Source organism: Hippocampus zosterae, chromosome 11, assembly GCF_025434085.1.
Source record: "Hippocampus zosterae strain Florida chromosome 11, ASM2543408v3, whole genome shotgun sequence".
NCBI classification, from domain to species: Eukaryota; Metazoa; Chordata; class Actinopteri; order Syngnathiformes; family Syngnathidae; genus Hippocampus; species Hippocampus zosterae.
In genome coordinates, this window is record NC_067461.1 from 12845048 (window position 1) to 12856399 (window position 11352).

Consider the following 11352-nt stretch of genomic DNA (forward strand, 5'->3'; position numbering starts at 1 on the left):
CATGTTGCACTGCGTGTTGCTTTTTTACACACACACACACACACACACACACACACACACACACACACACACACGCACGCACACACACGCACGCACGCACGCACACACACACACGCACGCACGCACACTCACACACAAATTTAATCGCGTGCCTCGGGTTGTTTGTAAGTGACATCGTCACATGACAACACAATATTTTTAAAATGCTATCTTACCAAGACAGTAGACAGTTTGGTAGACAGACAAATAAACTATAAATCAACACTATTCCAGGACAAATTATACTAATCCCTTTGAACATCATCATCATTTCATGGGTTAATATGAACAAAGGTGAATATATTATTGGAGTATACACGGTCTAGTATGGAGCATTTCAATTCATGGACCTTTTCTGACATCAGTGTTGTGGCTCTTGTATTATACTTTGTTGGGTGTGCTCGAGTTCTCAGAGAAGCGCCTGAAAATAAAATGTATGATATACTGTTATACTACAATGGTCCTTTATGATAGTCAAAAATATGATATTCATGAAGGAGCGAAATGTGCATTATTTAAAGTCTGACGGTGTATTTTATTTTATTGGATGTGTAGAAAGAGTGGGTATTGAGAAATGTTTTTTTTTAATGCACGCAAAGCTGATAACGTTTCTCCATTCAATACAAAACACTTACACTTTTATTTTTTTCTCTTAGTACCTGCAAGAGTTCGGTGTGATTTTCTTGGGGTGGAACCAGAACAACATGTTCACGAGCGCCCTCTTCTGGCTGAAATTACAAATTTGATGGTTCAATATTTTGCGGGGAGAGATGGAAAGCGCTGACATTATTAGAAAAATGATGCATCATTGTTTTCCATACCACACCATGTAAATACAACTCTCTGGAGCTCGTGGCTGTTTAAGAGGCCCATCTGCATTAATCCCATCAGGATAATCCAGAATTCCAATTTAGGGTCACATGTGGGTACGTTTCTATAGCTACAATTATACATTCTTCTAGAGCAGCCCAATGCAACACAAAGATCGGTGGACAACAAATTAGATTTGCTCTCGTAAAAGCTATAGAAATTTAGATGTTGCTAATTCACAAGGGTAAAAAAACATTTTACCTTTAATTGCTCGTCATTTGATATTTGCAATAGAAGTAGCCGTAATCGTATTAGTATCATTAGTAGCAATATTAAAATAGGTACCTTACTAGTAGTAGTAGCGGAATTTGTATCAGTAGTATTACTGGCACAGCAATATCATAGTAAGGAAAGGAGGTGCATTAGTATTAATAGTATTGCTGTAAGTATCAGAAAGTGTTTACAACCCCTGACAAAAAATAAAGGATAACCATTGTCGTTCATTCAGTTCTTTACATGTGTTAAAAAAAAGTAGGATCCAGAAAATTCTCATTTGAAATGACTTTACCTTTATGTCATGTCTGCGGTCTGCATTTTTTTCCTGACATTTAAACGACTGAATGAACGTTCTGAGACTGGTGATTTCATACTTTTGGCCAGGGTTTGAAGTCAGAGCATCTAGTTGGTTACAGTCAATTTGGTTAGTTCTCTGCATGTATAAAAGGAGTAATTTTTGGAGTCATAGGATTGGTATTGTTAGTGTTTGCATAAGTAAAAGCATGAGTAGAAGGACGAGTAGAAGCACATGTATTGTGAGTATTTGTGGCGGTTAGTTGTAGTGCTGAAAAGCATAACAGCAAACGCGTCTCTTGCGTGTCCTTACCAAAGCCTCAGTCGTGCTGCTCTCGTTCCCCATGTCTCATCAGCCCGAGCGGCACGAGGACCCTCCAGGCCTTCGCAGACTCAATACAGAGAGACAAAATATGCAGGCAAGCTGATGTCCCTCAGTGAGCGCCTTTCCCACAGGATTAGAGCAGCAGACAGAGAATGGGTAAGTATGAAAGTGTATGTAGTTTTGGAGATTAGAAAACTCAACCTGTGATTACAGTACCACTCAGTCGCTCAGGCCAAAGTGCAACCTTAACGACCCTCAGTATGGGCTGAAAGCCAAAAGAGCATACCCAATTACACAAAACTTATATTTAATGCATTTCCTGCCCACTGAATTGAAAAAGAAGTGATTCAAATACTATTTGTTTTTGTTGTTGTCAAAGCGATATTGTGTCTATGTATAAGAATATGTTGATTTGGGGGAGGGTATTGTTGAGCTACCCTGCATCATAGTGCCAGCCTATTCTAATATTTTGATGACCTTATTTATTTAGCATCATGACAGGAGCAAAATATTACACATTCTGTTACAAACTATACCCCCAGTAAGAAACATACTGCAATGTTAGACTACCTTTCTGGGTGTCATATCATAAGTCAGTGTAAATGTGCAGGTTCACTTATCCCCCAGGGGAGTTTGTTTGTGCATGGCTGATGATACTACTTAAAAGTGCGCATGCACAATTAGAAAGCACTGACCTGAATATGCTAGGTTTTAAAAATAGATACAGCTGCCTTGTACCGACTGTTCCACCTCCCCACACACACACAGATTTGTGAACAGTTCATGTACAGTTGGAAATTAAAATGATATCAACCCAAGAATCTCCATGGGATCCAATACAATATCTGTGGCAAAAATCTTTCATTCAATAATGATAAAGTAACTGACTCATGTTGATGTTAATAGAGCTCATGACTGAGCACCCCCGAAATTTTATGAGTACAGATACTGCATTTGCCTGAATTTCATTATTACATTATAGATGAGGGGTCACCAACCTTTTTGCAACTTCTTGGGTACTGATGGGTACTGATTAATGCAAAAGGCTACCATCTTGATACACTCTTTTGACATCAGACATTTTCTGAATATTACCTTTAAAGGTCAAACGAGAAGTACATTTGGCCAGCCATCTTTTGAGTAATACTTAGGGCATGTTAGTTTGTTTTTTTAAACGCAACCCACCCAGGTTCAGTTAGACCCACAGCAACGAGCTTAACAACGAAAATACTTTTCTTTTGGCAATCTCCGACAACCATAGCCTATATAATTTCTTGACCATTAATATCCATCCATCCATCCATCATCTACCGCTTATCCGGGGCCGGGTCGCAGGGGCAACAGCTTTAGCAGGGAAGCCCAGACTTCCCTCTCCCTAGCTACTTCGTCAGCTCTCCCCGGGGGATCCCGAGTCGTTCCCAGGCAAGCTGGGTGACATAGTCTCTCCAGCGTGTCCTGGGTCGTCCTCGGGGTCTCCTCCCGGTGGGGCATGACCGGAACACCTAACCGGGGAGGCGCTGAGGAGGCATCCGAATCAGATGCCCAAGCCACCTCATCTGGCTCCTCTCGATGTGGAGGAGAAGCGGCTCGACTCTGAGCCCCTCCCGGATGACCGAGCTTCTCACCTTATCTCTAAGGGAGAGCCCGGACACCCTGCGGAGAAAACTCATTTCGGCCGCTTGTAACCGGGATCTCGTTCTTTCGGTCACGACCCATAGCTCGTGACCATAGATGAGGGTTGGAACGTAGATCGACCGGTAAATTGAGAGCTTCGCCCTTTGGCTCAGCTCCTTCTTCACCACGACAGACCGATACAACGTCCGCATCACAGCTGACGCTGCACCAATCCGCCTGTCGATCTCCCACTCCCTTCTGCACCCACTCGTGAACAAGACCCCAAGATACTTGAACTCCTCCACTTGGGAGATCTCCTCCCCGACCCGGAGGGGGCACTCCACCCTTTTTCGACTGAGGACCATGGTTTCAGATTTGGAGGTGCTGATCTTCATCCCAACCGCTTCACACTCGGCTGCGAAACGCTCCAGTGAGAGTTGGAGAGCGCCGTTTGAAGGAGCCAACAGCACCACATCATCTGCAAAAAGCAGGGATGACATACTGAGGCCCCCAAAACGGACCCCCTCAACGCTTCGGCTGCGCCTAGAAATTCTGTCCATAAAGGTTATGAACAGAATCGGTGACAAAGGGCAGCCTTGGCGGAGTCCTACCCCCACTGGAAACGATTCCGACTTACTGCCGGCAATGCAAACCAAACTCTGACATCGGTGGTATAGTGACCGAACAGCCCGTATCAGGGGGTTCGGTAGGTGACCATTAATAATGTTATTTTATTATTCATGTAAATATCACAATAATTAGGAAACATAAATACTAATATGCAGCCCTCTAGTCCTAAAAATATCTGCCAGTTTTTACATTTTCAAATTACTAGAAAATCACAATGTGAGCTATTTTTAGAGCTGGCCCCTGGTCTAGTCATGTGGTACTTGAGGGCTACCTGGCGCCCGCGGACGCCAGGTTGGCAACGCCTGCTTTAGATGCTTTTACTACTGAGTTCATATTATTATTAATAGGCACATTTCACAGTTATAAGGTGCTTTTAGAGCTGTTTATTCTGCGCCGTGGCAACACTTCTTCGCTCCAGCCTGCTTGCTATTCGGATGAAAGGGATGTAATTTCAGCCTCCATGCTGCAATTGTGTGCGCACTTTAACTAGCGTTTGCATTTCAGAATTGTTTTCCACGACAAAAAGCACACTAGTTATAAACTGGACGATGAGAGCGTTGTTATGACTTTCCATTTCATAAGAGTCCCAAACATGGAAACTGGCGGTGACTGCCCTGTATGCTCCTCCTCCATTTGCACAACTATAAACACTTCTATTTATAAGAATATTCTCAATAAATTCTAGGACTTGTATGTAAGATTAATCATACACATTTTCCACAGTGGCATTTTTTTTGAAATAGCAGATTCCCATTACAATGCACTAAAATGATGAACAACTCACACATATGAATCCAAACTTTAAACGTCTTCATCACACTTCCCAAAGTAAACCACAGAAACCAAATGGCAGCGGTTTGCTACTCACCGCTGCTAAGAAAAGACAATGTCCCCTTCAAGCGGGAAAAAGCTCCTCCGGTCTACGTTTACTGTCTGACTAACTGACTAAAGTTCTCTCGTCTCCTGCGTGGAGCCTCAGTTTCTCTGATGCTATTTTTGCCTCGCACGTGGGGCAAGCAGGTGGGGGGGCTGCGCTAAGGGGTGTTGATAGGTGACCCGAGGTGAGCACTGGACAGAGGAGAAGTGAAGAGAATTGTATCGAGCGGATGGAAGGCAGTGGGCTGTTTTGGAGGGAGGAGACAGAACAGGAGCTGAGGAGGCCATCACTGCTGAGAATTAAAGTGAGAGGTCGTCCTGCACTTGGATATGTAACGGTGTGAATACACTCTGCTCTCATGCAGACACATATCGTGGAGCACAAAGTGTTGAGACACGCCTCTTCGTGAATCACTTCATGAATCTGGATGTGTACACCAGCATGACTTTGCCCCAGTGTGAAACAGCCCTGACCTCAACACTTTTCGGATGAAATAAAAGTTGCAAGGCAGGCATAATCTCTGGTATAACTACACCACCCTCGAAAATGGTTTCCAAACACACACTCCCAAACATTGGAGAAACTCTTCGCAGAAGTGAGGAAATTGTTATAGCAACCAAGAAGGGGAGTGGCAGGGCATCCACATTTTCTAAACACACACTTTCTGTAAGTGTAAGTGTTTCATGCAATGTACAATACAATATATGCATGCAGGAAATCAATGATTCTCAACAATTGTGCCAGAGATGAGCAAGTGTGCCTGAATCCAATTTTACCCCCAAAAATATTTTCAACAAATAATGTATCTTTGTTCATCTATTTATGAAAGAAACCCACAGTGACAAGCAGAACAATTCAATGCTCGTTCTCCAATGGCAGAAAGTATAAGTAACCTCCAGCTGTTGCCATTCTACCTTGCAGCAAGCCCCGATTTTGCTCCTCACTTTTTAACTCGAGAGTAATGTTTTGATCTTTCCTACCTGTATCCCTCCGAGCATGCAAATATTCCTATTGCTATCTTCTCCCAACTGGCACTTCATTACCAAGTTTCCAGGTGTGACAGTCGCAGTACGTAGGAAAAGCTAAACCGTGCAGGTTTGAGCTACAAATCTCCACTTCATGTTTTCAACACTGCATTGCCTTAGTCAAAATCTCGACCTACTTGCATTCATTTTTATCAACTAAATCATGCTAATTTGCGAGAGAAGTATTTTCTCCGATCGCCTTCGAAGCTGCAATCCTACGCAACATCTTCCTCTGCCTCTCCACAATTGATGTCGCACTTTCTCCCCCCCCATCACAACAATGCTCCGACTCGCTTAGCTTTTGGAATGACTGCAATCTATTCTCTCGTCACCGCTTACCCGTCTTGGTGAAATTCCGATGCAGCCCCCCATCCTGTATTCCATGTGCTCTTCCGGTGAAGTGACTCTGGCACTACAAGGCTTGCAGAGCACCTTCCTGCAGAACTGCATCCTCGTCGCTCAGCCACGGCAGAGATCTTTCAAAACGTGCGCGTCTTGTGACGAGCAGATGCGCTGCCTTGGCATTGCCGGTGCTGCATCCGCGACATCCTTTCAAGTCATCCCTGTGTAAAAATAATCCACATTACATCAAGAATCCCGTCTAAGCAAATGAGCGGGAGATGGGAGCTGATGCTTCCGTCTTGTTTTTTTTCCACGTCTCTCGATCTCTCATGAGTTGCAGAGAGGCACACGAAGGCATGGCGTTGCAGGGATGTGCACAGGAAGGGGCGGTGGTGGTGGTGGTGTGGTAGGTGCAAGGAAGCCGAATAAAGGGCGCCTTACCCTTTAAGTGCCCCAGGAGATGGCAAGAATGATGGCAGTGCAGTGTATGGCAGCATAACAAGCGCAGTCAACCGAATCGAGCATATCCAGAGTAGAAGAGGAGCCAATTCAATTGATAATTCAATTTAAAACCCAATTCCAGGATAAAACCACAACAGTAGTTTAAAACCCTATGTTGAAACCCTAACCTTAGTTTTAAAAAAACGTTTTTACAGACCCTAGCCCTAGTCTAAAACAACCAATTGAAACCTAACCCTTAAAGCTGTTCATCTTTGGCCGATGTTGTTTGCCCTGCCATGGCAACCCCAAGTGTCCAAAGTCACTTTCAGCTGGCTGGCATTTGCAAAAGGTGAGTAGATTTGTGTGTGCTTCTTTTTTTGTTTTTACATTGACGATAGTTTATCTTAAAAAGTGTGTTGTATATTTTGCCAAAAAGTGCAATCATATTTTAAGTATATTTTCGTTGCAAATCACTGCCGTCACAGGATTCAACTGTAATATAATTTTTATTCTCAATGCCCCGCCCCCCGCCCCCTACCCTCAAATTCATTTTTGGGACTTTTATTGCTTCAATAAAGTATTTTGAAATTCAAACTAAATATTACAATTGCAGTTTAGTTCAGTTAAATCAGTTCTGTTTTATACATTCAGTGGGTGTCAAAGTCTGATCACATTGCATTTGTGTTGTTGATGAAATAGGTTCTCTTAAATAAACACTAGGAAACTGTTCCAAAGTGTATGGAGGTAAAAAAATATATATTCTCATAATTTTGTAACCATTTCCACACATTCCACAGTTCCTATTGATATACTTGTTTTAAAATTGTTAAATTTAGACAATTTTTTATAATTTACTCTTCCGTTACATTCCTCCATTACCTTAATGAAAATGACATTTAAAAGTGAGAAAATATTGTTGCAGATTTCAGATGATTAGAGGGATTTGTTTAGGTTGAATTTCTCTCTCTTCATTCTCGAGGTGAGGCGTAATGGACTGGTCACATGGACAAACTAATCCCTTCCTGACCCCGTCACGCTGAAGTGACTGAACCGCAGTCCGCTTTGAGGCTCTTCTGTGCACCTCTGCGGACGGTAACGTAGATATTACTTTCAATATGGGGGAGTTGAGGTCGTCTTCGCCTCCACCTCACTTGGATTTGAACAACTTTGACTCTGCAGATGCAAAAAATAGCAGGTACGTTTTAACAAGCCCTCGCTCCTTGGACGCCTGTGCACGACTTGGCATCAAACCTGTTCAACTCCTGATGAAATCACTGAATGATTTATTGTCTGAGCGGTGCGATTTGCCTTTCGAGGAAGTGAAGGTTATGCAGCAATCCAATGAAAAACAAAGGAGGACACTTTTGCAAATGTGCCGAGATGAGAGGGAGAGGATTATCCAGCAGGTTGCCAGGTGGCCGACCACTAAGAACGTCTCAAGCCTGGAAACGAGACGTGACACCGAGCTGAAGGATGACATCATTGTTAATAAGACAATGGATCCTCTTCCATACGCAGACCTGTGTTTTCGGGACAAAAGTGTCAGCAAAATATCTCGCTGTGCTGCAGGAGAACCGGACAGGAACACAACCAGCAGCTTAGGTGACCTCAGAAACTCTCCAGCTATCCAGATGAAACTACAGAGGCTCACTGAAGACATCAGGAGGAAAATGCATGTGTCAGTATCCCACACAGACCGCAAGATTGCAGCTCTCATGCTGGTGAAGCACCAGGAAGAGGCGGACCGCCTCAGTCACAGGCAACAGAAGGACGACGAGCGAGAGCAGGCCCACAGGCAGGCTGAAGCACGGCAGGCGGAGGCGGAGAAGAGGAGGACGCAGAAGTTGATGCAAAGCGTGCGCCGCTGGCACCAGGAACTGGAGGCCCGCAGGAGGCTGAGAGCGCGTCGGGAAGAAGAGCGAGCGGGACGGCTCAAAAGAGAGGTGATGCTCCAAGAGGAGCGCTGGAAGAGGCTGAAGGAGCAGGTGGAGGCGCAGCGTCGAGGACAGATGGCAGCTGCGCAGAAGGACGCACGGGGGAGGAAATGCTGCCAGGAGAAAGTGCTGAGAGAAATGGAGGAGGTGGACAAAAGGCAGCGAGACAAAGAGAGACGGGCAGCCGTGGAGAGGGAGCAGAGAGCAAGGAGGCGCAAATTGCAGATGGAGAAAAAGGAGAAGAAGCGTCTCCGGGAAGAAAATAGAAGGGAGCTGCTGCACCGCATCCTCTTCAAACAGCAAGTGGAGGAACAGGAGGAGGACGAGGAGTCACGCTTGAGGGACGCAATGGAGAGGAAGATGCGGCATTCTCGTGTGAAACACGCTCGCGACGCGGAAGCCCGGCTGGTGGAGCTCCAGGAACGGGCGGCCCAAGAGGAGAAGCAGATGCTGAGGACGCAACTCAGGGCAAAGTTGCAGAACATCCAGCAGCTCACACACAAACATCTCCTGGTCAAGCTGAGTCAGCAGCGCGCGCAGAGAGCCGTCGAGCACGCGTGGGCCCAGCAAAGGAAGAGAGCCCAGCAAACGCATCAGCACAACAAACTCAGGCAGCTGCGTCACCGGCAATTACGAGAGAGCCTGCAGAGAGAGGAGGAAGCGTTGAAGAAGGCCAGGGAGAGTAGCGTCACCATGAAGGAGCGGAGGTGCCAGAGGCTGCTTCAAGAGCGGGAAATCGTCCGGCAGGAGGCGCACAAGCGAGCCCTGGCGTCATTTCACTTGAGGGAGCGAGTCAGGCAGCAGACTCAGAGTCGCTCGTTTGCTCAGATGGCTCAGGAAGCGCAGCTGGCTGCCTCCATCAGCCGCATGAACCTCTGAAACGACAATCGCGAGCCATCATCGGGAAGATCGTCACAAAGGCTTTGTTGCAGTTCGCCAACAAATTGTTCATATTAAAATCTAATTGCGACGGCCGACCAGATTGGTCATGTGCCTTGGATTTTTTTTTTTTTTAAATACCACCGTTAGCCTTAATTTTTGTAGCTGGGCTAAAATGTGGGTTTAGTATGACGCTGTTGTGCACTTTCCAAATACTAATCATCCATCTACTGTCTGTGACAGTTATGTTACTACAGAAAATGACATTAAAATGTTTCTATAAGTGTGAGTGTGAGTGCGAATGGTTGTTCGTCTATGTGTGCCCTGCGATTGGCTGGCAACCGATTCAGGGTGTCCCCCGCCTACTGCCCAAAGACAGCTGGGATAGGCTCCAGCACCCCCCGCGACCCTAGTGAGGATCAAGCGGTACGGAAAATGAATGAATGAATGAATGAATGTTTCTATAATTGTCATTTTGTTTGCTGCTTTGTCATCATCTGCAATCGTTTCTGCTGGGCGGTATTGAACAAGTCTATCACATTCTAATATAGACAGTCATTTACATATAGTCTAACATTCCAAAATTGCATCGTCTGTAATGAATGTGTTCAGTAACATAAGGAATGGTGTCTGAATTGAGCAGTTTACTGTAAGCGGTTATACGTCATCAAAAAAAAAAGCAATTCTTGTTATCTAGGAAGCAGAAGTCAACTCAAAAATGTTCTTTGCAATATGTTGTGCACACCCAATATTGTCAACACGGTATTGTGACTGATACTGCATTTGCTGAATAAGAATTAAGAAAACTGATCCACTTGTTTTCAGCCTCAAAGGACATTTAAGTTTTATGCAACATTGCCATCTGCCGTCGACTGGAATTGACATCAAAGTGCCAACCGGCTATCGTTTGGCACAGCCATGGGAAAAATTAGGAAGTCAGTTTTCTTCAATTTCTTGTTCACTTTGATGTCCTGTACCACTAAAAGTGACTGACACAAAAGAAAACTTGGACTGTCTGGAAAGCATCGATTTTAGCAGTAACAACGCCAGAGCTATTAATGTAAGAACTTAAGATGTGATTTTGATTATTATCAGTAACAAGAAAACCTTTTGAAAATGTCTCTGTCAGCACTCAAATTCAACTCTTATGAGCGGGTTTTGTTGTCATTCATGTTGCCCCAAACACGTCGACCTTTGGTTATACTCGGCATTTAAAATGAACAACTAATGAAGTAATAAGGGCGGTCTCTTGTTTTTTTTCCAAGACTGTATTGATCCAGGCATCACAAGGAAGTAGTATTTAGCACAGTTGCCTTAAAGTTCTGAGCTTTAGGTTTGAACCTGAGCTATACGCTACCAGTCAATATTTGAGTCCGTGGGTGCCAAACTGTCAATATGCAATGGCAGACTGTAGTTAAAACTTGTAACATCACTAGTCATCACTAGATGGCAGGCATGTCTTATTTGCGCTTCCATTGGGTCCCACACTGCCTGCCCGATACTGGCTCTAGATCTACATTTTGTTTTGTTGATTTGGAATGAAATGCTGGAGAAACGCTCAATAAACATTTTGAGTAAGTTGATTTTTCCGAAGAAAAAAAAAGGACAAAATGATAGCTTGCACTTCATGTCGGCAAGCGAACCCTTTGCACTGGAAAGAAAAATACTTTGTGGTTATTTTGTTGTTTGCCTCAAACTCTGTGTTGTTGCGTGAGGCAACTGGATCTTTTACCCATGCATTGACGAATGTATTATCCAGTTACACTGATGAAAAATTGTGGCCGCTCCCTTCAGCATTGAAGTTGCCCATCCCTGATCTCCAGCCATTTTTTCAGTACAGTATACTGTACTAGTAACAGGTAGAAA

At 44.4% G+C, this 11352-nt stretch overlaps 2 protein-coding genes across 5 annotated transcripts in view; one reads left to right on the top strand and one right to left on the bottom strand.

The window, feature by feature from the left end:
- tacc2 (transforming, acidic coiled-coil containing protein 2) overlaps window positions 1–6878 on the bottom strand; it is a 169293-nt gene extending 162415 nt beyond the window's left edge. Inside the window, exons 1-3 of one of the 4 annotated variants that reach the window (XM_052079569.1) lie at window positions 6230–6877; window positions 1733–1864; window positions 699–767 (exon numbers count right to left, since the gene is read on the bottom strand). In XM_052079569.1, coding sequence (XP_051935529.1) covers window positions 699–767; window positions 1733–1765 — 102 coding nt within the window. In that variant the 5' untranslated portion in view covers window positions 1766–1864; window positions 6230–6877. Of the gene's footprint in view, window positions 1–698; window positions 768–1732; window positions 1865–4856; window positions 5228–6229 lie in introns of those variants that run through there. The other 3 variants (XM_052079570.1, XM_052079567.1, XM_052079568.1) reach the window with 3 other exon arrangements.
- A 910-nt stretch (window positions 6879–7788) lies between these two features.
- LOC127609980 (coiled-coil domain-containing protein 177) lies at window positions 7789–9560 on the top strand. The gene has a single exon (XM_052079613.1). It carries the CDS (start codon window positions 7789–7791, stop codon window positions 9484–9486), a length of 1698 nt encoding a protein of 565 aa, XP_051935573.1. The 3' UTR covers window positions 9487–9560.
- Window positions 9561–11352: the final 1792 nt, after the last annotated feature.

What these genes read in the sequence shown, in the direction of transcription:
- LOC127609980 (XM_052079613.1), top strand. Translation starts at nt 7,789, where the DNA reads ATGGGGGAGTTGAGGTCGTCTTCGCCTCCACCTCACTTGGATTTGAAC.